The 22,665-nt window shown below is 28.9% G+C and overlaps 1 protein-coding gene across 2 annotated transcripts; it reads left to right on the top strand.

Moving 5' to 3' along the window:
• Nucleotides 1–2,170: 2,170 nt before the first annotated feature.
• LOC118195275 (troponin T, skeletal muscle-like) lies at nucleotides 2,171–22,191 on the top strand. Of its 2 annotated transcripts, none has more exons than XM_035366547.2 (11): nucleotides 2,171–2,279; nucleotides 4,236–4,284; nucleotides 4,808–4,924; nucleotides 5,725–5,811; nucleotides 6,868–7,053; nucleotides 9,877–10,098; nucleotides 12,375–12,445; nucleotides 12,676–12,697; nucleotides 17,220–17,300; nucleotides 20,313–20,673; nucleotides 21,692–22,191. In XM_035366547.2, exons 2-10 carry the CDS (start codon nucleotides 4,258–4,260, stop codon nucleotides 20,637–20,639), a joined length of 1,140 nt encoding a protein of 379 aa, XP_035222438.2. In that variant the 5' UTR covers nucleotides 2,171–2,279; nucleotides 4,236–4,257; the 3' UTR covers nucleotides 20,640–20,673; nucleotides 21,692–22,191. The 2 variants fall into 2 exon arrangements, with proteins under 2 accessions (XP_035222438.2, XP_035222439.2); XM_035366548.2 differs by lacking the exon at nucleotides 17,220–17,300 and adding an exon at nucleotides 16,725–16,805.
• Nucleotides 22,192–22,665: the final 474 nt, after the last annotated feature.

Below are 22,665 nucleotides of genomic sequence, written 5' to 3'. Positions count from 1 at the left end.
TTACAATTTCATTAGCGTTTTGAAAAATGCTCTTTTCGTGCATTCAATACACTTAAGGCGTTTGATTACACTGTCTTCTATTTAGCATAGTTTTATTAAAGAATCATAAGTTAGAATAACTCTGAAATCTTTATTTCACAAATTAGAGAGTTTCCTTAACCCAGATAGAACACAAATAGAATACAAATCAAAATTAACAGTCTTTACAAACATTTAAATCGAAGGGTTGAAAATAAAGGACCTACAAGATGCTCATTTTTAAGTTTTTTAATATCTTCAGCCTTACCTACTAGGCAATATTATCAGGAGTATATTCCACAAAAGAAGGTAGCATGCTGAAAAGAATGCAGCACAAATACAATGTAAGTATAAAATCTTTTTAAGCTTTTTGCATCAGGACATAAGCAGAATTGTTTCTCGCAAATATATCGTTTGTTGATGCTGCCGATTTTCATTATGTGAAAGTGACACTAATTTATTCTAGCAAAAAGTATATAAAATACCATTTTTAAATAAACAACGATTTAGTTTTGTAACTTTATCAAAGTTTATTCTTTATTAGAATTATTCTAAATTGTACTTAGGAAACAAAAATTAAACCAAATAGGCCAAAGTCAATTAATGCACTTAAAAGCAGCAATTTAAATGCTGCAAAAGTACTTTAACATTATCTTAATACATGTATTGTAAAGCAGAAAAAATATAAAACTGCTACTTTTGAAACAACAGCAATGAAACATACTTTTAAGAAGATTTTATTTCCATATTTTAATTCAGATACCCATTTCGACCCTTCAATAAATTGAGAAATAGATAAATACATAGAAAAGGAAGGAAAATAATATATTACAGTTTGATACCGATCTTGGAGTAGGGAGGTATTGCTATTTGTTGACAGTTTCTTTCCCATCTGTTTTCATTATATAGAATTTTAGATGATCAGATTTTGTAATAATTGGGTTCTTATAAACTGGAAATATATAATTTTTATAATTATTCTAATTGGATTTACTAATGCTTAATGCAAAAATTTGGGCTTAATCATCGTTCTCTTAGTATCTGACAGGGGAAGTTCAGATGCAAATACGTATGGATGCTGATAATTTTAGCTGGAAAAAAAACAATGACTGATAAATTGCTTCAGCTTAATGAGAACACAATATTAATTCTGATTAACGCGTTAATAATCATGAATAATTTGGCAGTTTGCCTACTTTATTATTCTTCTGCAATTACGGTTAGCCATTTTAGTTTATAAATAAAGTTTGTACATCCAGAAGAGTAAATATCTTTTTTCATCAGAGAAAAATGAGAACCTTAGAATAGTCTTGACTGGATAGAGAAACAGAATATGCAGAGATAACTGATTTTGCTGAAAATTATAGGAAGAAATGGCAATATAGAAGACGGTTTCGATATAGATATTAAAAACTACCTAAAAGAGTTATATTCCCTTTTTTGTACATTTTACTTTATGTAGCTTTTCTCAGCTAGTATATACGAATTTTCCAATTATAGGCCTATTATTAAGCATAAATAAAATATTAAGTAAATATTTTCTTCCTCATTTATATTTAATAATATGTTTTATCGTATTTAAAAAATTATAACCAAAATATTTGCAAACAAATATCATCAATATCCATACGACTGGAGGCTGTGTAGTGGTGGCAGTTCCCAAGCCGATGCAATAGAAATCGAAGGCATTGTACTTGTGACTATCGGTTCACACTGAGTGGAAGCATGTAACTGTGAACAATATACAAACCTTTTCCAGAGGTTAGTGTCAGGCAAAGAGAAGTTACTTAAATATCGAAATTGATATACTATAGGATATTTTGATCACTAGTGTGTATCACCAGGAACAGAAAACACCTATTCTCGCTGTGTGACTTGCGTGCTGGGATGCAGCACAGGAAATAAAAATAATAAAAAACAGGAAGTTTAACAGGAAGTTAATAAAAAATAGGAAGTTTTAAGTGACGTTTCTGAAACATTTATTTATTAAGAAAGATAATAAAAATTACATTTATTTTCTTGGGAGTGATTGATGAAATTCATTTGACCTAAGTGCATTTATATATACTTCTGCCTCTTATAATCTCGAAAATTTTTAAATCTCTTGAGGCTGCAATTACCTGAGAGCACTGCGAGAAAAGCCATAAAATTGATCTGTAGAGCAAATTAGTTCTTTGACAAGGCTATAGTGTTAGTTCCTTGTGCTAATTGCTTTTTTGATTTTTCCTTTCCTCCAGGGCATCCAGTGGACAAAAAACAGCGTAAGTGCCATACATATAAGACTGAAAAACGCACAAAATTCCAATTCCTTATGCCCCTTCCTAGCCCCAATTATCACACTGCATGACACAGTGTGCCATTCATAACTCTTACCTGTAATTACCTTGACTGCACAACTCGTGTTTTGCATTTTATTTTCCTTTTAATTTTTTTGTTTTGAATGTATTTTTGCTGGTTTTTGTTGATTTGCTAAAACTTTTATGAAAACGTAACTTTTTGTTTTGTTTTTGTTTTCATTTTGCTTGTTCTCAGGTATATGCCCTAACTAAGAAAATAAAAGCGAATTTCGATTTTTTATCGCTTTGGAGTTCAAATATGTATATTACACTTTTGTTCTTAACTCTTTGCCTTCCGAAAGGGTTTTATAACTTCAGCATCAAACTTTATATTCCGCATATATAAAGCATTTGACATATTAAGTAGAAAGTGAAATGTGATATTAGGCTTTATGCAAATATATGGTGAATTTAATACAAAGAATGTTATTTATTCAGTTGGAAATATCTTCTCAAAATGCTCTTAAATTAAAAAAAGTTAAACTTTCTATTTGAAATTTAAGTTTATAAATAGGTGTTTTACGATTGATGCTAAATTTTAATATGTTTTTCTTTTTCTTCTGTTTTTATCAATAATTTTCTTTAGTGATCGAAGTTTTCAAAATACCTTGATGCTATGATACGAACCTTGAAAATTTTTTTAAAAAGTAAAAGTCGAGAAATCAATATAGATACATTCTCTATCGCATATTAGAAAACTGTATAACATAGAGAATAGAGTACTTCCCTTACCCTGATAGTTTCTGTTCTAAGCTGTACACTAAAAGTTTCTAAATAAGGTGTTGATCTATAAGAATTAAATTTTAAGAAATATGAAGCACAAGCTTAAGTATTTAATAATAAAAACGTGTTTTGAATGAAATAGGAAGTATGCTATATAAAATAGATAAAGTGTATCTAATTTTATATTATTTAATATTAAAAACAAGCTCACTGTTACTCTATTTTAAGTACGAAATTTAAAATGCATGCCGAAATTAATTCGCATGATAAAATATGCATGTTCATGCTTGCTATTTTAGTTTTTGAACTATTCTTTGTAGAATGAAGATTGAATTAGAGCTAAGTCATAATTTTATGATTATGCTAATTTTTGAATAAAATATTAGAATTACCAAGAAAATTGGCTAACAATATAACATTTGAAAAATTTTATACGCAAAATAAAATAATAATAATTTGCAGAAAAAGTAAACTATCAAGATCGTCATTTGAAGTTTTTCTTTCATTTAATTTAACTGCTGATAAACAGTAAAGAAGTTATTCATTTACTCATTTAAGGGATTAAGGCAGTAATTGTTAAAAATTGCAATCTTTCCAAAAATATTACTTATCTAAAAATATTATTTCCTCCCTATTCTGAAATGCAATACACATAAATAAAGATAAAATATTGCATTAATTTCTTTTGGTCGCGTAAAATTATATCATTCGTTTTTTAAATATATTTTGCTATAATTTTTGGCTTATGGCTTGCTTTTTTTGAATGCCAGCATTTTCTAAGCCAAGCTTTTGTACAGCAGTGAATAAAGCTTGGACATTTTCAATAAAGCTTGGACATTTTCAATAAAGCTTGGACATTTTCAATAAAGCTTGGACATTTTCAATAATCATCATTTACTTGGGCTCATAATTTTAATGATAAATTGGAATATATTTACACAAATTTATTCATCGAAATATATAAGTTTTCCAGCTTCTCATAGTAAAATATGAGAGCAGAACTAAATTCAAAAGAGGACAGAAAGTCGACATTTCGTAACGTGTAAATTTCCATACATTTATAATAATAATAAGAGTATATTTTATGATCTTAACATATATTTGTTTTTGAAAATAAATTTTTCTTGGAGCTTTACAGAATTGTTAATTCTCTTCCAGTCGCGAAGAATCTCAACCGAAAATGACTGAGGCCGAAATTGCAATGGAGGTAAGAAAACATAATTTTTAATTCTATACGTAGTGCATATAATTTATATAAAAGGAAAAAGATATAATAAAATGCGAATTTTTGATTAATTTATTAACTTTATGCTCACAAAGTTTTATTAACCTTTCTAAGAATAATATTCATAACATAGTAAATCAATAGAAGATCATTTAAAATTTTATTTTATTACATGCAGCAGATTGTGTTACATATAATCAATATATTATGAAATTAACATATGATTATAAATGCAAATCACAACTAGTGATTAATTTACCTGATTTCATGGCAAAACATGTATTAATCCTTCTGATAGATCTAGTTTTACTATTTAAAATCGCAGAGTATAGAACGGGACGCATAGTGTATTTTTTAAGAATAGAAATATTGATTGGTTTTTATTTCAATATAAGAGATTTTCGCATAGTTTAAAGAGCATTAGTTTTTGTTATGTATTTATTGAAGGGAAAAATATATATTATTGAAAATATAATTTATAAGCACAATCTGTATGATTTAATAGGAGAAGCTGAGGAAGAAGAAGGAAGAAGATGAAGCCATGTGGCAAGAATACATCGAGCAATGGAGAAAACAAAGAGCAAAGGAAGAAGAAGAGCTGCGAAAGCTCAAAGAACGCCAGGTGAATAAATGTTCACTTCATCTTAAATTCACATTCGATTTTTTTTTATCAAAATTTGTATCAAGCATTTAAGCTAGCAAGCTGTTAAACATTAAAAGTATAAAGAATAAAAATTGCATAAAACATGGTAAAAATAAATAAGTAAGCAATGTTTTGTGAGTAAACAATTTGCTTTCCGTATTTGTCCATTTTTAAGACAAATATTCAATAATTGTAGCATCTTCAATTCAGAATGCTTTTTTCCTTCACAATAAAAGAATAAACCTGGAAAGTGGAACTTGTGTGATATTTTATAGTACTGTTTATTTAAGCGGCTTAGAAGTAGTTGAACCATTTTATAATGTAAGACATATTTTTTTAGACTCCAAGATATTTTAATTCTGCAAAAGGGCTATAAGAATTAGACTGTCTGGTATGGTTTACAATTAGCATACATTTATATAAACCTTAACTACAAATGCTTATTCAAGGATATCTTGAGCAGTTTTGTTACTTAAAATTAATTCTTATGATTTAAAAAAATATTTTCAAGAATCATAATCTGATTTTTAAAGATCAAATATTTTCTATAACACACTGGTAATTTTACTGCTTGCATAACATTTGAATCACATTAAATAAAAACAAATTTCGAAAAGCTTGTAAAAGGATGTGATGCTATTTTGCCATGTTAATATAATCTCTAAGGAGCTGTTGTCCTTCATTATGTAAATGTAAACTATAGTGGTAATCGTTAGTACTGATTTTCAAAGTCTGAACACGTTTTGGAGCACAATTTATAGAAATCTGTCTTGTTTTAGGCGAGACGAAAAGTGACCAGAGCCGAACAAGAAAAACGAATGATGGAATTGAAGAGGAAGCAAGAAGAAGCTAGGCAACGAGAAATAGTAAGATTATTTCTATAGAAACATAATTGTTATCAAATTTTAAGCAAATATTTTTCTTTAAACATCAACTAAGAAGTTTGGTCATTAAAATAATACACATAAATTAATATTTCATATACTGTATATATATATATAGTTCATATACATATATTATATATAGCTTACATATACGTACATTATATAAAACTTACATATACATAATATCAAATACTATATATGTAGCTATTTATATAGCTTATATATAATTTTTGAATTTTTCTTGTAAAGAATTTGTTTCTTTTAGTGGACTATTTTTTTGGAAGTCTGAAAATGTTTAGAAAATATTTAGTTGTTAAATCTAATGAACAACTAAATCTATAAAGATTAAAGAAAATATTTAGTTGTTAAAAATTAATCCCAAATTAAATTTTGAACACAGCTTACATTTGCTAAAAGGATTTATGAAATGTAATCTTCATTTTTAAACACTCTTTCATCCGTAGCTAATTTTTTCCATAAGGTACTTATTTTTTATAGACCGACTCATATCTATTTTTTCAATTCGTTACTTTTGTTTTATGGAACATCACTAGAGTTTAAAGTGCACTTGAAGCCCTACAGCGGCTGGGCGGTAAAATTGCTGAACATTGGTAATGCCGACCGGCGTTTGAGTCCAGGAAACGGGCTGGCTGCATGTGCATTTTCGTGGTTTTCCTCATGTGTATGTGTACACGAGCCGGTTTTTCTTAGAACTTCCTCTACGAAGGAAACCCTCGCCTTAGGCAGATAGCCCTGGTGTGTTTGCCGTAATCTACCAAACGATAAAATGCAATTCATTTAAAAACATTCCAAATAAATAGAGTTTTAGAAAAATTATATTTTGTGGAGAACATTTCAAAATGTATAATTTATTGAAACTAACATTCCGTAAGTTCAGTGGTTTCGTGAACAAGAATGAATATCGCAAAACTTGAATGAAGACATAAATATATAATAATTTAAAAACGCCGGCGTGTATGTGTTAGATATGAAAATTTGAACATTTTTCTAATGCTATTAAATTTGATTTTGATACAGGAAGAAAAGAAAGCCAGAGAGGCGGAGGCTAAACGAAAACGTTTAGAAGAAGCTGAAAAGAAAAGGCAAGCCATGTTGGAGGAGCAGAGGAAATTGAAGGAGGGCGTTAAGCCTAACTTTGTCATTCAAAAGAAAGAAGGTGGAGTTGCTCCTGTAACTGCTGGTCATCCTGCCGGTTTTGATAAGGTAATATTATTTTAGAAACAATTAAAAATTGAACATACGTCAGTTAATTGTTAAAAAAGAAATATAATTTTTTTAATTGTTAATAAAATTAAGTAAAAAAGTAATTGACTTTCAATGTAAAAATATTTAGTCATTTTTTTCAAAAATTAAGATTTGGCAAAAAATTAATTCTTTAATATTTATTTTTAATTATGTCTCAATTTCTCTTGAACTAACCTCTTACCTTTGGTCTCCGAAAAAAATGTCCTCGAGCATTACCAATCCTGCGCGCGGTAGCGGGCCTGACATGCCCGGTGCCTGGCCTGCCACTATTTATTTTAATTGTATTTTAAAGTTTACAATGTGAGTAAATCTTACAAATTAATATCAGACGAAACACAATAACTGATATACATAATGAAACTGAAAATTTAACTGTAATAAATGATATGGAATTTATCCTAAAAATTTACAATAAATAATATGCATGTTAGCACTTAAGTGCGAAAGTCTTTAATGTGCACATTACCTAGTTAATCTGCAGATTTTTCTCCGTTAAAATGCGAAATCAAGAGTTTTCCGTATTTTAAGTAGGTAAAGTACACATTAATGACTTCCCTATCGTTAAAGTTCAAAAGTTTGTTTCTCTCATTTCCTATCCCTCTCCGTCCATTATGCACATTACCTACTAAGCACTCGCTAATCTGCACTCTGCCTATTAGACGTTCGTTAAATTGAAAATAATATCTTTGCTGGAAGAACATTAACGTTTCTGTACGCTTAAATTAACACAATGGTATTTATTTGTTTTTCGATAACTAAACAATCAAGTTAATGCAATCAACAAATTAGTTGATAGAATCATCAATCAATTAACAAAACTATAATACAAAGAAAAAACGGTTTAAAATATTATTACAATTAAGAAAATGAATTTGCAAAACATACGATAAAATTAGGATCACTTATTAGGGCAATTTAAAAATTGGGGACACTTTGAATTACATGGCAATTGGATTTTGCGACAAGCATACCTATTTGCGGTACATTTACATCTGCAGTAACATTTTTGGAAACCCTGGCCCGATCAACAATTTAAAAGTATAAGTGGTGGCTGTTTTAAGCGTACAGAAATGTTGCTGTTGTTCCAGCAAAGATCTTATTTTCACTTTACTAAGGGCCTAGTACAGCAGATTATCTAAGTAATTTGAGGAATGAAGCAATTTTTCGCACTTTAACGGATCACCCTAGTTAATATGCAGATTAGCTAGATAATCTTCCGAATAATCTGCCTTGGATGGGGAGATTTAATTTTTTTCCATACATGTTTTTACCACCATGAGCAGTGAAAAACTTTAATTTTTTCTACCAAAGATTGTTTTTCGGAAAAGTATTTTCAGCTTCTTTAAAATTATCTTTTCCAGCGGTCGTGCTATGAATGAACGTCAAGAGGCTTCCGTACACTTCATAATTTTTACCTATCCCTTGAATAAAAAGTAACACCTGAGCAGTATCTGAAACATTTGGTGATTCATCCATGGCCAAAGAGAACCACTCTAAACCTCGATTTCTGCTAGACAATTGAGTTAATTCGTTTTCTGCAATACTATCTACTCTTCGAGCCATAGTGTTTGCTGACAAACTGAGGATTTTAAATAAATTGTTCTTTTCTGGACACATTTCTTCTTCTGCTGAAATCATGCAACCCTTTATTAATGCGCCGCTAGTAAATGGTTTCTCATGTTTCACTTCTGAATGAACCATTCGGAAAACAGCACGAGTTGCTGAATCGAGTTGTATACATCAATTGCTGAGATTTCCCCCGGAATTAAAAAAAAAACTGATATTTTTCTAACCGTAGGCTATCTATTAATTTGTAGTAAATCTGAGCATGTTTAGTCTCATAATATTATTATATTGTATTCTTTGAGGACTAATATTGTTTCATTGCGAATTATACACATTGCTTTCTTACTTGTTTCAGTCAACAAATACTGATATTCCCAAAGCTCTTTAAATGTTCTGCACTCACTATCTTTCATTTTTTTCATATTTATAAAAATACACATCAAAGGCACGTAGCTTCAAATAAAATAATGCATTTTTTGCACTGAAATCAAAATGTGTAACTGTCCTTCTCTCGGTTGTCTCCCGTAGCTATACCACGTGTCCTTGGGACATATTCGAAAACTTTCAGTAGTAATATAATCTTCCAAACAAGAGAACGCGCAGCCGCAGTGACATATCCGTTAAGTACCAACCAAAAATGCGAACGAGCTGAGTCCATTATCGCGTCAGATATATTTCGTTCAATGGCTAGTTTCGAATGAAAATTTTCACGCAATTCAAAACTACAGTACGCTGATATGATGAATTGGCTAGCAGAGGCGCCATTTCATACTTTTCCAAAAGAGAGCGAAAGAGTCAAATTGCCTTACCAAGCGGGAGATAAAATCAAAGTACGAGTACCTTATCAGAGACCGTATTCCTTCTCGCTTCCTTTCGTATATAAGTAGTTATCAAATCCAGTTAGCAAATTAGATCCATGGTTCGAATCTCGATGAGGTTATACTTGATTTCTTACGTTTTCTTGGTCTGAAAAAAATATAAAAATATCTCTCATGATATACTGATATTCAGCATGAGGAAGAACAGCGGCAATTCTTCGTAATACAAAGAATTTTATTGATATCTGTTTATTTATCAATTTTATTATTAAATTAATGTGACCATAAAGTTTGTCTAATTTTAATGTAACATAAGTCTCATCACTAAGATATTTTTTTTGACAGAAAAGTCTTATGCAGTTTAACTAGATATTGCAATCATGTTTTATTATTTCAGATGAGCCACATCGAGCAAGCCCGCAGCGAGATGGGAAAATCAAAGGAACAACTGGCCGAGGACAAACAAATTGCTTTGACCTACCGTGTCAAGCCTCTCAATATTGAGGGTCTGGGTACCGAGAAGTTGAGGGCGACGGCTGAAGAACTCTGGGCCAAGATCGTACAATTAGAGAGCGAGAAGTACGATTTAGAAGATAAAATGAAAAGACAAGATTACGATGTAAGCCCACATTTGAAATATTTTAGAATTACTCGCATAATCAAATATTTTATTATAGTATTTTTTTAATTGACTTTATCATAAAAAATTTTCAACAAACTTTTATATTTAAATATATTGGCATAATAAGAAATTTATCTGCAATTTTTAAAATGTAATTAAAGAGGTAGCACTAGATCACTGAATACAATTTAATTAAATAATCTAATAAAATTAATTTTCCACATCACCATCTAGTATTTTCGCATTCATTTAAATATGCGGTTTCGTATGAATATATTAATAATGATATTATTAATATTTTATGTAACTATACATTACAAAAAAATTCATGAGGATAGGTATTGTTTCATCTGTTAATAGTATTATTTTATTCTTATTTGCAGTATTCTGGTAATAGAATGCTGTTGCTATATCTGTTAAAACCTGAGTTAAAAAAACATCATAATATATGCGCTGCGAAAAGGTAGTTAACTTGAATTAGCTGAACATGAATTTAGTTTTATTCACATATACACTTTCGCTTCTAATTGTTAGGAAGTTGGTGTAATTTTGCTTTCATTAAATTAATTTTTATGTCTCCAATAGTTCAACCATAATTTTGTTAATAAATCTCTTTTTTATAATGAATAGCTTTTTATTTATATGAAGGCCCTGTAGTAGGTCACCGATTCAGTTTGACTGACAGCAAAGATTTTTTAATAACTTTAATAATTGGCAAGTAAATAACCGAAACATTTACTGCGAATTATTTGCTTCTTAAGAAAAGTTCACACTGTTTCTCAAAATGCTATGAGACTTCATATTGGAACCTAACGCCAAAACGTGCAAGTCAGCGGGCATCTTTTGCATGTGTAGTGGTTTTTCAGATAATTCATATCTTCACAGTTATTTATAAGCATACATTTTTACATGCACTTTTTTAATCGCTGCACAGTAATTTGTTAAACTTTTGTTGTAATCAATGGATTGCAATTCGATATAATAATCAGACTTCGTAGTGCTTATTTCTTATAATTTTCTTATTTTTAAAAAATATGTGTGACAATTTTCAATTCTTCAGTCTTTTCTCAGTTCTTTTAGTCTTTTCTCAGTTCATCATATCAATGTTCAGTAGATTTTTTTTATTAAGATGGCTTAACAAATCTCTTATTGCCTTTTTATTATTAACGTTTTGTCTGTTAACTTTATTTATTAATTACCACCTTCTTGGCACTTACGCCACATAAATTCAATTCAACAGCAGAATCAAAAAATATTTAAAAACAGCATATCTTTAGAATTTCCGATAGAGAATCTTGCGCGCTGGAGATAACAGTGTTTCATTCGTACAGTGTTGTCACTGCTGTCTTTCAAATCGTTGAGTTTGTAAATCGAAAATTCATTAAAGTTTTAAAAAATGTGAAATAGATAACAAAAGAAAATTAAAATTCGGACTTCCAGGTACCCATATTCGGTTGGAGGACTACGTTAGTCAAAGTTTAGATGGCTCCATCTACCGTTGTTTTTTCACAATGCGAGAAACATGCATACATTCATGCACATTCTTCATTTTTTAATTTCTTTAAATATAATACAGGGCGATAATACTTGGTGGTAACAATTTGAAAAGTGATACGCCCTTTATGGTGATTGAACGCAAGATGCCGTTTTGAGACTAATATTCGATTCGGGACTAACGTCCCTTTTGGGCTAAAACGAATACTAAATCTGCTGTTCGAGCTGTTATTGCGCTTCGATTCAAATTTCATATCCAATTAGTTTCCTCTGAATTTTTTCACAACTCCTCGAAACCATCTGTTATCCTTCAAATACTTTCACTACAATTTCCAATACATGTAGTATAGATTACCTGATACCTTATTGGTAAAACTACTTGTTTCTTGATTCTGTTTTTTCTGTATCAGGTGATATTAAAAGTTTTTTTGCGGCAACGAAAGAATGAGTTTAAAGTGTTAATGTTTGGAACTAAGTAATAAAATGTTTAAAGCGAAGATCGTGATAGCAGAACTTATTTTATCCGAGTTAATGGGGGGTATAGTCATTTCGATTAATACTCGTTATTTTTTTTTCTGATGACCCGTGGTGAGACTAATTAAAAAAAAAAAAAGTGGAAAATGTTCTCTTTTGGGTACAAAAGTTTTGTGCTGTAACGTTATGTTTGTACTCGTCTTTATATATACACCTTCAGAATTTTACAGTTACTGTTTTCAAGCTAGTAATCTAATCCAAGCTAATATAATTCAAGCTAATAATCCCATGCTTATTCCATTCAGTTAAGGGAATTGCAAGAGAGGCAGAAACAAATCAACAGACAGAAAGCTTTGAAGAAAGGCATAGATCCTGCGTAAGTAATTCTCTTATTTCTGGATTTATTTAAACACTCATTATTTCATGCTAAAAATATCGCTGTATAAAAATAAAAAGTATAATGATTATTATTAAAATGTGTCATTTTTCCAATTTATATGCTATATGGAACTTTTTAATTTTAATTTTAGAAGTAATAATGAATTAAAATTGGAGACAGTTTATTTGACCTTACGTGTGTAAAAAATGCTTTTTATTATTTTACAGAGAAGCAGAAGGAAAATATCCGGTAAGCCTGATTATAATTCTGTACATTGTTGCTCAAGTTTAAGGTTTGCTATTGTAATCTGCTCTTTAAATTGTTGATAATATTATTTATTATTTTAAACTTTCTGAAGAATGACCTAATTTATAAATTTTTTAGAGTGATTTTTATTTCACGCATTTAGTCTTTTCTAATAATCATAAAGGGGTAATTAAGTTAATTTTTGAAAGGAGAAAAGTATAATCAAACGTTGTGTAAACGGCGCTGTCAAGGACTTGGAGAAACGTTTCCTTATAAACTAGGTTACCTAATAGATGGAAAAAGACATAAAAATGTGTAAGTTGTTTTCTAACACGGAAAATTAAACTAATATTTTAAATAAAAGAAATACTGATATTTAATTTAAAATTTTAAATATTCAGCAACAATTTAACACAGTCAGTATTCTTAATTGAAACAGTGACATTCCATTTAAAAACTACTTCTGTGTTTTTTGTTATGTATAACACGACATAAAAATATGAATTAAATCAGACTGAAACCATTATTCCAAGGAATAAGTAATCCATGTTTGGGTTTTCTTTCGAATTCAAAAACAAGTCGTTTTAAATTATCAAAAATTTTGAAATATGTTCAAGTAGTATCCGATATTTTCTTTAAAATTCTTACTAAGATATAATGTGTCAGCTTTAAATAGCTTCGCTTTTTGATTGGGATTATTTTTTCCAGTTATCATTGAAACTTCTTCATGTACTATCCAGTCTACGATATAATGCTGCACGAATTAAGTAATCATAATAATTGTTAATAACGTAACTGAATTATTATGTCGATATCGATATAATAATATAATTATATCGATAATTTAATCACATAATAATATCATATTTAATTATATTGATATAATAATTTAAATATGTTGATTTAATTATATTAATAAATATATTATAACGATAATTTAATTACATCAATAATAAGATATCGATTCTTGATATATTATTATATTCATAATGATTATTAATGTAATTAATTAAATTATGTAATTATTAATAATGCTTTGACAAATCAAAGCGTTATTATCTAAACCAACGTATTTTCAATGTGAAAACCTTGCTTTCAAAGATGTTAAGCCAGTTCAGAAAGAGAGTGTCGTTGCCTCTCCTCTTCGTTGAAGAGTTTGCAGGGTTCTGCTGCATCTAGAAGCTTGTGTCACGATCTTACAGACCCTACTAGACTGATAGCTAATCATGTGTCTGAAACAATCACAAAGTAGGAAGAAGGCTAAAGTAACTTTATTATTTAAGCTTAAATTAAACAGAACAAGAACAGCTTGTGCTACAAACGAACTTTCGCTGCCTTGCGGGTATTTAAATTAACAAAAAAGAAAGTTAAATATAGATAATGTTGTCGGAAGCTGCATAAAACAGATTACATAAGCTGGCTCCGATATTTGCATCGCGTATTTTCAAACGTTGACTAGCAAGTCGATAAAGGTAGAATGCCAATTAAAGTATAATTGGCGAGAGAAAGTAAGAGCAAAGACGCGGTTGCCAGAAGCTCCAATCTAAAGGTTCAAAATCATCAGCTTAAATACACAAAAACAACGAATTTGCATTCTGGTGAGGAATACGGAAACGAGAAGTTATAGTAAAGGTTTTAAATCGAAATAACTAGATTTGTAAACAAAAATACCTTGTCTTTTTAGAATTTATCGATGTCTGGAAACTGTAGTAATCCATAATACCATTGTCAGAATTCGAACTCCGGACTTCTAGAATACGCGTCAAGCGTACGCGACAAAGGCACATAGAAAGTAGGGATAAAACACCTTACAACCTTAACAATTTGATAAATGTATATTGGAGTTGATGACATTATTCATTTCCTATAAATTACTTAATTAATTTCTTTCAAAAATCCAGATTCTTAGACCAATATTACCTTCATCGCCTTTGTACTGTGAGCGAAGGGAAGAGGTGAAAAAATTTACACAAAGAGCATTAGTTAAACCATTAGTATAACAACGCTTTCAATAGCAGAAATATTCCCTGAGCTGAAACGTTTAAAAATATTACCTTAAACACAATGACTTATTAAGGAATCCTAGAATTTCAAATACTGGGTATATAAACTTTAAAATGGGACATATTCACCTGGAATTTAAAAACATGATTTTATAACCTGGATCATCTTACATCCGTGTGACATAACTTTATGTAATAAAATTTAAGTATTGGTTACTATGTATACTTAAAATCAAATTAAATCTTAGTTTATCATCTATGGACATCAAGAACTTGAAAATATGTCATCATGTCGTAGAAAAAATCAGGTTTTTAGAATAGGAACAAATATATTAAACAATAAACAAGGGAATATGTAGTAGGGCAAGTATTCTAAACCAATCTTTAACATATGAAAAAATTAAGAGGATACGTTCAGGTGAAAAATCAAAATTTGATGAATCAAATAAAAGCAATGATTGAAATTAACGTTCCCATAGTATCTTCTTTGGGGGCGGCTCTGTAAGGACAAATCAATTATGACCTTATTATGAGCCACTGAAGTTTGAAATTTATTTAAAAATTTGATATATGATATTGGCAACAAATAGTTTTTTTTCTGTTACACACCTTAGGTGTCAAGAAATGTTGGCAAAATGGCTAAATAACACGAACACTGGATAGGCAATACCCAAAGCAATAAAAATAACGAAAAATTCAAAACATGGCACATGATCGTAATGTTCAGAAATGATAGTTAAATACATATATATTGTTTAAAAATGTGTTTAATGATTTTGAAATGTTTCGTTTGTTAAGATTAACAAGTGGTGAAGTTTACACTATTGCAGTCATGAGTTAATATTTTAGATTTAATTATATAAATGGCATTGAATTTATTATTGAAATTTATTTGATTTAAAAATATTATTTTATCATTTTATAGTGCATTTAATAGAAAAAGTTAATAATTTTATACAGAAAAGTAAACGCTTATCGGGTGTTTATTTTTTGTAATAAAAACAAAAATCTGTTATAATTTTGTTAATGCATTTATTATAAAATTGCACTATTCTTTAAATTATGTTTATAAAGGTATTCCTCAGCAGAATATCTAATGAAACTGGATACATATTTTAAGAAATAGGGAAAGAGATTCAGTTGTTACAATATCTCCCTGTAATATTTAGATATTTCTTTATTTTGTTTGTCTTTACTGTGAAACTGGATAATATCCTATGATTCTGTCCCAAGATATCCATTTATTTATTCCTCACTATATCGAATGCCGCTTCATCCAAAAAAATCTTTCCAGAAGTAAAATAAAATCAAATAGTTTAGTAGCTGAACAATTAATTACGAATAATTATTCTCTTTAAATTCTTGTGCTTGTAGAAAATTAGAAAACATTTAACACAATTTTTGATGTGAATAAACATACAGAGGTGAATGAGTTTTGATTATAAATTGATAATAAAATATGATCAAACTTTTCAGAATCTCATAGATAGGTAACACTATGTAATGCGCTTTAATATTTATGCTACGTAATGTTCATTAATATACAATGTAGGATGAATATTATTTCACGTAAAGTACAATCACAGGAAAAGATTATGAAAAAATTATTTCCTGAAAATAGTTTTCATATTTATCATACTTGGTCGTAGATTAATTGTTTTTATTTTGGCACAAATAATACTTTATTTTATTTTGGCACAAATAATACTTTATTTTATTTTGGCACAATCAATACTACTTCAATTTTTAGGCATCTTTAAAGAACTCATTGCAAAGAGTTATTTGATGTGCATCTGCTAGATATTGTATGATTAAGGAATTAACTGAATAGCGTCTATTTAGTAGTTCTAAAATAGCTTTGATTGCTGATATGAATTATTAAGCACATAAAAATATTTGGAACCATTCTATTAAGGAATTTAATGCTATGTTTTAAAAACTAGCAGTTTTACACCTTTTAAGTTTTCCCCAATTTTCTATTACTTCCCTATATTATATTCCCTTTTTCCCTCCATCTTCCCTCAAAGCCGAAGATATCTGTTGCCAGCAAATATGAGCGACGTCTGGACAGACGGACATTCACAGATAAGAAGTCGTGGTTTGAGGACGTAAGTTTTTGATCGATTTGTGCCAAGTATGACCATGATTGTAGACAACAGTAATCTTAAATATGTTGGTCGAATAGTATACACAAGGTAATATCAAAGAAAAGAAAGTTCATATTATTTTCAAATTTTTCGATCTTTTTCAATTGCGTTATTATTTTCCCCCCAGTGCGAGGATTTCCTTTTATAATATATTTACATAAGTAGCTCAGTTTTTGTTTCGGTTTTTAAAATGAATTTCACGGGATTTTTCAAAAGAATTAAATGTGTATATTCAAAATAAATTGCTGTCAATTGTTATTCTAAATATTTCAATTTTAAGCTTGTTAAATGTCGATTACTGTTGCTCGAATTTCATGATCATACTTTTTATTTATTTTACGTGTTGTATAATATATTTCTCATTGTCTTACTTAGCCAAAAATTCACGTTGCTAGCAAGTTTGAACGACGTGTTGACAGGAGGACATATGTTGACAAGAAAGCTCTGTTCGATGGTGTATGTATTTCAAATAGAATGTGCTTGTAGTAGCCACCTTTGCGATCCTATTTATTCCTTAGAAAAAGCCTGTATGTGCCCATAGTGTGCAAAATCGGAAGTATTGTAACCCATGTTAATATCCAACCAATAGGTTTCCAACATATTCGTCCTTAGAACAATAACATAGAACTTGTATTGTTTTATATGCTTTTTGTTGTACATATATGTCTCCCTGCAAAGTTTCTCAATATTATAGCAAATATAGAAGAAAAATTGTTTTTAAAACTATAATGATATAGTTTTTCGAAAAATCAAATTTTATTACTTTATAGGAAAAATATTTTAGAAATGAGATTAAAATGATTCTGCGTTTAAATGTTAAAAAACTATAATGGCGATGAAAAAATATATCAAATTAACAACTGTTAACAAAACATTTATTAAACGTATTAGAAGAAATGCTGCATTCTGCAATTGTATATACTTTAATATTAAAAAATGAAAGGACTTTTGTTACCAATAATATAGATAATGAATATTTGTACTAAAAAGATAATATATAGATGTATAAAATATATATATGAATCACATAAAATTTTAAAATTCTCTATCGAAATTTATTTTTCCTAGATTCTTTTTTCAAAATACATCTTTCCATTTTTATTCAGTGTATTTACTCTATGAACATCAAAAGTTAAGGTATTTAATATTTTAAAATAATATTTAAATATTTAACTTGAAAATTGAAAATAATCTTATTTAAAAAGTTAAGAAGTTAAAATATTTAGTATGCAAAAAATTATTTCTGTTTAATATGATTATTTTGCTAACGTAGCAACAGATGCAAGATCATTAAATTCAGTTATAGTGAAAAGTATAAGAAAAATGACGCATATGAAAGTTTAAGATAAATAAATGATTTTTTAACGAGAAACTTTGCATGTTTTGTGTTATGCGTTTAATTGTAGATATGTATAATTTGCCCTGTAGAATGCTTAGCCAAACCTTGTTTTCGTTAATTGTTCAAACTAAACACAACGCATTTTTGCAGTGTTTCTCGAAAAGATTACAGAAGTTTCAAATATTTTACAAATCAAGAATCGAATAGGAAGGATTTTTGTAGCAGATGTTTTTGCAAGACAAGAGGATGTAAAATGGCGAATTATTTGATCAAGAAGTACTTGTGACTAAAACTTAGAAAATGTTTTTTGAACAGAGTTTTTTTGTTCAAGAATTTACTATACTATTATGAGTGTTTGATTGTTAAATGAGAAAAATCATGTATATATTTTTGAATTTTTAAGTTAAAGGCATTTTTGAAAAGAATTTTTGAAATTGAGTTTGAATTGGATTTTTTGATGTGTTTTTGAATTAACTGTTTTTAACTTCATTATATTTTAAGAAATATTTTTAAATTTTTGAAGCATTACCTCCAGGTAAAGATTTTTGAAAATTTTATTTGCGTGTTTTGTTTTTGAAAAGTTTTTTTTAGGTGAAGAATTTTTTACAAATTTAGCTTTTTGAAAAAAACAATATTTTTGAATTTTTCCTTTAGAATTTTATTTCAATAAATCAAAATTTTTGAGAATCTTATCCTTTTTGATTCATCTTTCCTAAATGCATGCATCCTTTATAATAAACAGATCATTTAATTAAAATTTTTGCTATTTTGTTAAATTTTTGCTATTTTGATACTTGCATGTTTATTTATTAATCTGCATGAAATTAAAATTCATATTTTAAAATAATATTTCATTATTTTAGACTTTTTATACTTCAAAATATACATTATCACTGATTTGAATATTAATTTTGAATAGAAATATCAATTAAATAACAGTTATTAAAATTATATAAATTTTTAAAAAGAAGATTATCAGTGTTTTGACTGAACAATTCAAAAAGTGTTTTAATTTCTGATTGAAATTTTTATTTTAAATAGGAGGCTTAAATAATTAAAAAATATTAAAATATTCAACTTGAAAAATTAAAATAATTAACATAACAATATAATTAAACGTGGAACGTTATTTAAAAATTTAGCTTGAATATGACTATACTTATCGCGTTTGATTAAAGTTTAAAATTTTATAACGTAACTTTCTCAAAACATTGAAATTCGGACTTAATTATAAATTTTATTAACGTAATTCTAGACATTATCTGCTAAACGCATTTGCGTACTTCTTTTATTAACACCGAATAATGATTTTTTTTCGTGTACTGCAAAACCTTTCTGAAGCTGTTTCTTCAAATTGTAGCTCAAGCGGAAACAAATTTCACTTCATTTCTTTTGCGTAATTCATTGTAGGGAGGAAAACGTGAATTTAAAGCAATTTCGTCGTTATACGAGGGCTAGGTTCGGAAAATTAATTTAAATTATCTATAAGCAAGGCTTGAAAATGGTTTATATTTGTTGCGTCTTGTTTATATATTTTCAATCACACCTTTAATATGCGACTTGTAAAATGTTCCTCGAGTAGATTAAAAATACTCGTTTTTACAAATCGATTTAAAATTCGATTGCTTGGTAAAGAATTTAATCGCTCGGTAAATTTTTATAGATTAATATGTGGATTATCCAATTAATTGTATACTTCCTAATTCAAACAATATGATAGTGACAACTTTTTTATTTTGCATCTTGCATCTACATAGGAAAACCTGTGTACAAATACACACATGTACGTATTCACGCTCCTAAATCAAAATCCCAGTTACATATGAATAAGTGTCTTTTAATGACAACTTAAATTTAGATTACATAAATTTGCGTGGAAGTCAAGAACCAATGAAAACTGAATATATTTAAAATGAATTTTATCATTTCTGCTTCCTTCTTCAGTTTCAATATCACTGCTTATATTAATAAATGAAAGTTTAATAGCATTTTCATGTTAAATGGTACAAAGAAAGTATGTGAAATTATATATCGTATTTTGACTCAGTTATTGAAAGGAATTTCATCAAGAGTAATGATACCTTGGATGCCGGTTAAGGTCACTTTTAATACTTTTATTGACTGAATAGGGCTTGGAACAAACGATCAAAGAACAGATGGAGAAGTCCTGGGCCGAACGAATGAATAGCTTCAAGGAGAAGGGAACTAAAAATCTTCCTAAATGGGATCCTACCGCTCCAAAAGTAAAGGAAGTTATTGAACACAGGACATACGATGATGAAGATGATATTTTGGATTTGGAGCCTCCGATGTTTGGTTTATCAGAACCAGAACCAGAGCCGACAAGGAGAGCACCATCACCACCTCCTCAACAAGAAGAAGAAGAAGAAGAGGAGGAGGAGGAGGAGGAGGAGGAAGACGAAGAGGAAGAGGAGGAGGAAGAAGAAGAAGAATAAACATAATATCTCCAAAAGCATTAAAATTTCCTGGGTAAGTAAACATTATCATTTATTATTTGCTGTAATCGTATATCATCTTCAACATAAATTACATACATTCACTCTAACATAGATTCACATATCTACTAAACTTTGGGATTTTTACTTTTGGAATAAAATTAGTATTTGCATTATTAACTATTACATATATAGAGAAAATTTTATGGGATCTTAGATTCGAGAGTTAATGCCGTAACAGGCGAGAATGACAGGTATCAATTCATAGGGTCCAGGATGGCGAGAAGCCTTTATATGAAAGTGACAAGAGAAAAAGTTTAAAATGTAATATTTTAAAAATTTAAACGCTTTTCTTTTTTTCTGAAATGTGGTGTGAAAAAGAATTCAAATTTAGTTCAAGATCGATTACTGTAGAGGAATGACTATCTGATATTCTATTATATCTGTTGAAGGTAATAGTGGTAAAAATTTTAATTATGATGATGTAATCAATGAGTTTCGCAAAACGAAAGACTAGAAATGCATTAAAATAATTGCAAGTATTCGTTTATACTTGCAATTATTCCTATTGAAAATATAGTACCTGTGAATGTTTGTATATAATTCTTATTTATTTAAAATAAAGTAAATACTATTATCTTTGTACGATATTAATAAACCATTATACACACTGCGGTTGTCTCATTTTCTTCCATGGGCAGAAATAGAAATAATAATATGCTAATATTATACACAGGGTAATAATACAGGATGGCACTACTTAAGGTTAGATAACGTGATGTAAAAGGCGTAAAGATCTTAATAGTAACTAATGCTGTTATTGAAAATGAGAAGGAAATTTTAATTATGATGAATTTCATAATCAAGATCACTCGAATTTAAAACAAGGATGGGCATTCTAATTAACAAAAACAAAGAACAATTCGTTGTTTCTGTTTAAACGTTTTGTACTTTGTTCATACTAATTTGATGAAAAACAGTGTCATATATATGAATGTTTTAAGTAGCAGATATCAATGATAATATCCAATAACTGTTTTGTATATTTTCAGAAATTCCTGGCGAATAGGAGTGATTAGCTGCCTCTTCTACAAAAAATATATGATGGCTGAAATCAAGAAATCCTGGTTATGACGAATTTAAATTTTAAAAGGACTGTGACAAAAGTCATCACGTCTATAAAAAACTACAAAAAACAGTTAAAACTCAGAAAAAATTTCTATTGAACTCTTTTCTCAGATCCATTACCATACTGAGCGGCAACAGCTCATCCATTCCTCAGAACGCGGCTCTGTATTCATTTGCTTATTTTATTCGCTGTAAAATATATCAGAAAAACAGATCATGTATTGGAAAATATAAGGAAAACTTTTGTTTCTTGTTAATTTTCGTTTTCAACCGCCAATGAGGTTACTTTTTAACAGTGCATTCGGTACCTCTCTGCGATAACTGGTTCATGTTTATGTAATTTTACTGAACCGTGCATCGTATGTGGCGTTTGTATCTGTTAAATGCATCCCCATATTTATTAAAGAATGCAATGTTTTCTTCACCTGTGCTTCGTACTTTTTTGCTGACACACATGTGCAAAAGAAAACAGCTAATTTACTAAAGCTACGTTCTTTCGGTCGCTAATTACATTACTGTAAAATCCTAAAACTGCCAAATATTAGTACTCATAGCAGATTAATTTATGTTCTCAAATATGCAAATAATTATGAAAAACCACAATTTATCAAGGTATTTTTTCAGCTTCAGAAAATTCCAGAATAGGATTTTTAAGTATCGATGAAACTAGAGACTTTCATGAGACAGCTTAAATAATCTAAACTTTAATGGGAACTCTACTAAGACAACACCTCTTTTGACCATAGAATTGTTTCACAGTTTACGAATGACCAATATAAACGAGAAAAATTAAAGATAAATACGAAAGTAATTAATTATATACAAATACATAAATAAATGTTCATATGTTTATAAAATTCTTTCAAGAAAATATTATTGCTGAAAATGTAGGGGATGA

Source organism: Stegodyphus dumicola, chromosome 5 (genome assembly GCF_044657685.1).
Source record: "Stegodyphus dumicola isolate Sdum_Otavi_A_Nest chromosome 5, ASM4465768v1".
NCBI classification, from domain to species: domain Eukaryota; kingdom Metazoa; phylum Arthropoda; class Arachnida; order Araneae; family Eresidae; genus Stegodyphus; species Stegodyphus dumicola.
The sequence above is the reverse complement of the archived record's forward strand: the minus strand, read 5'-3'. Positions and strand labels throughout refer to the sequence as shown.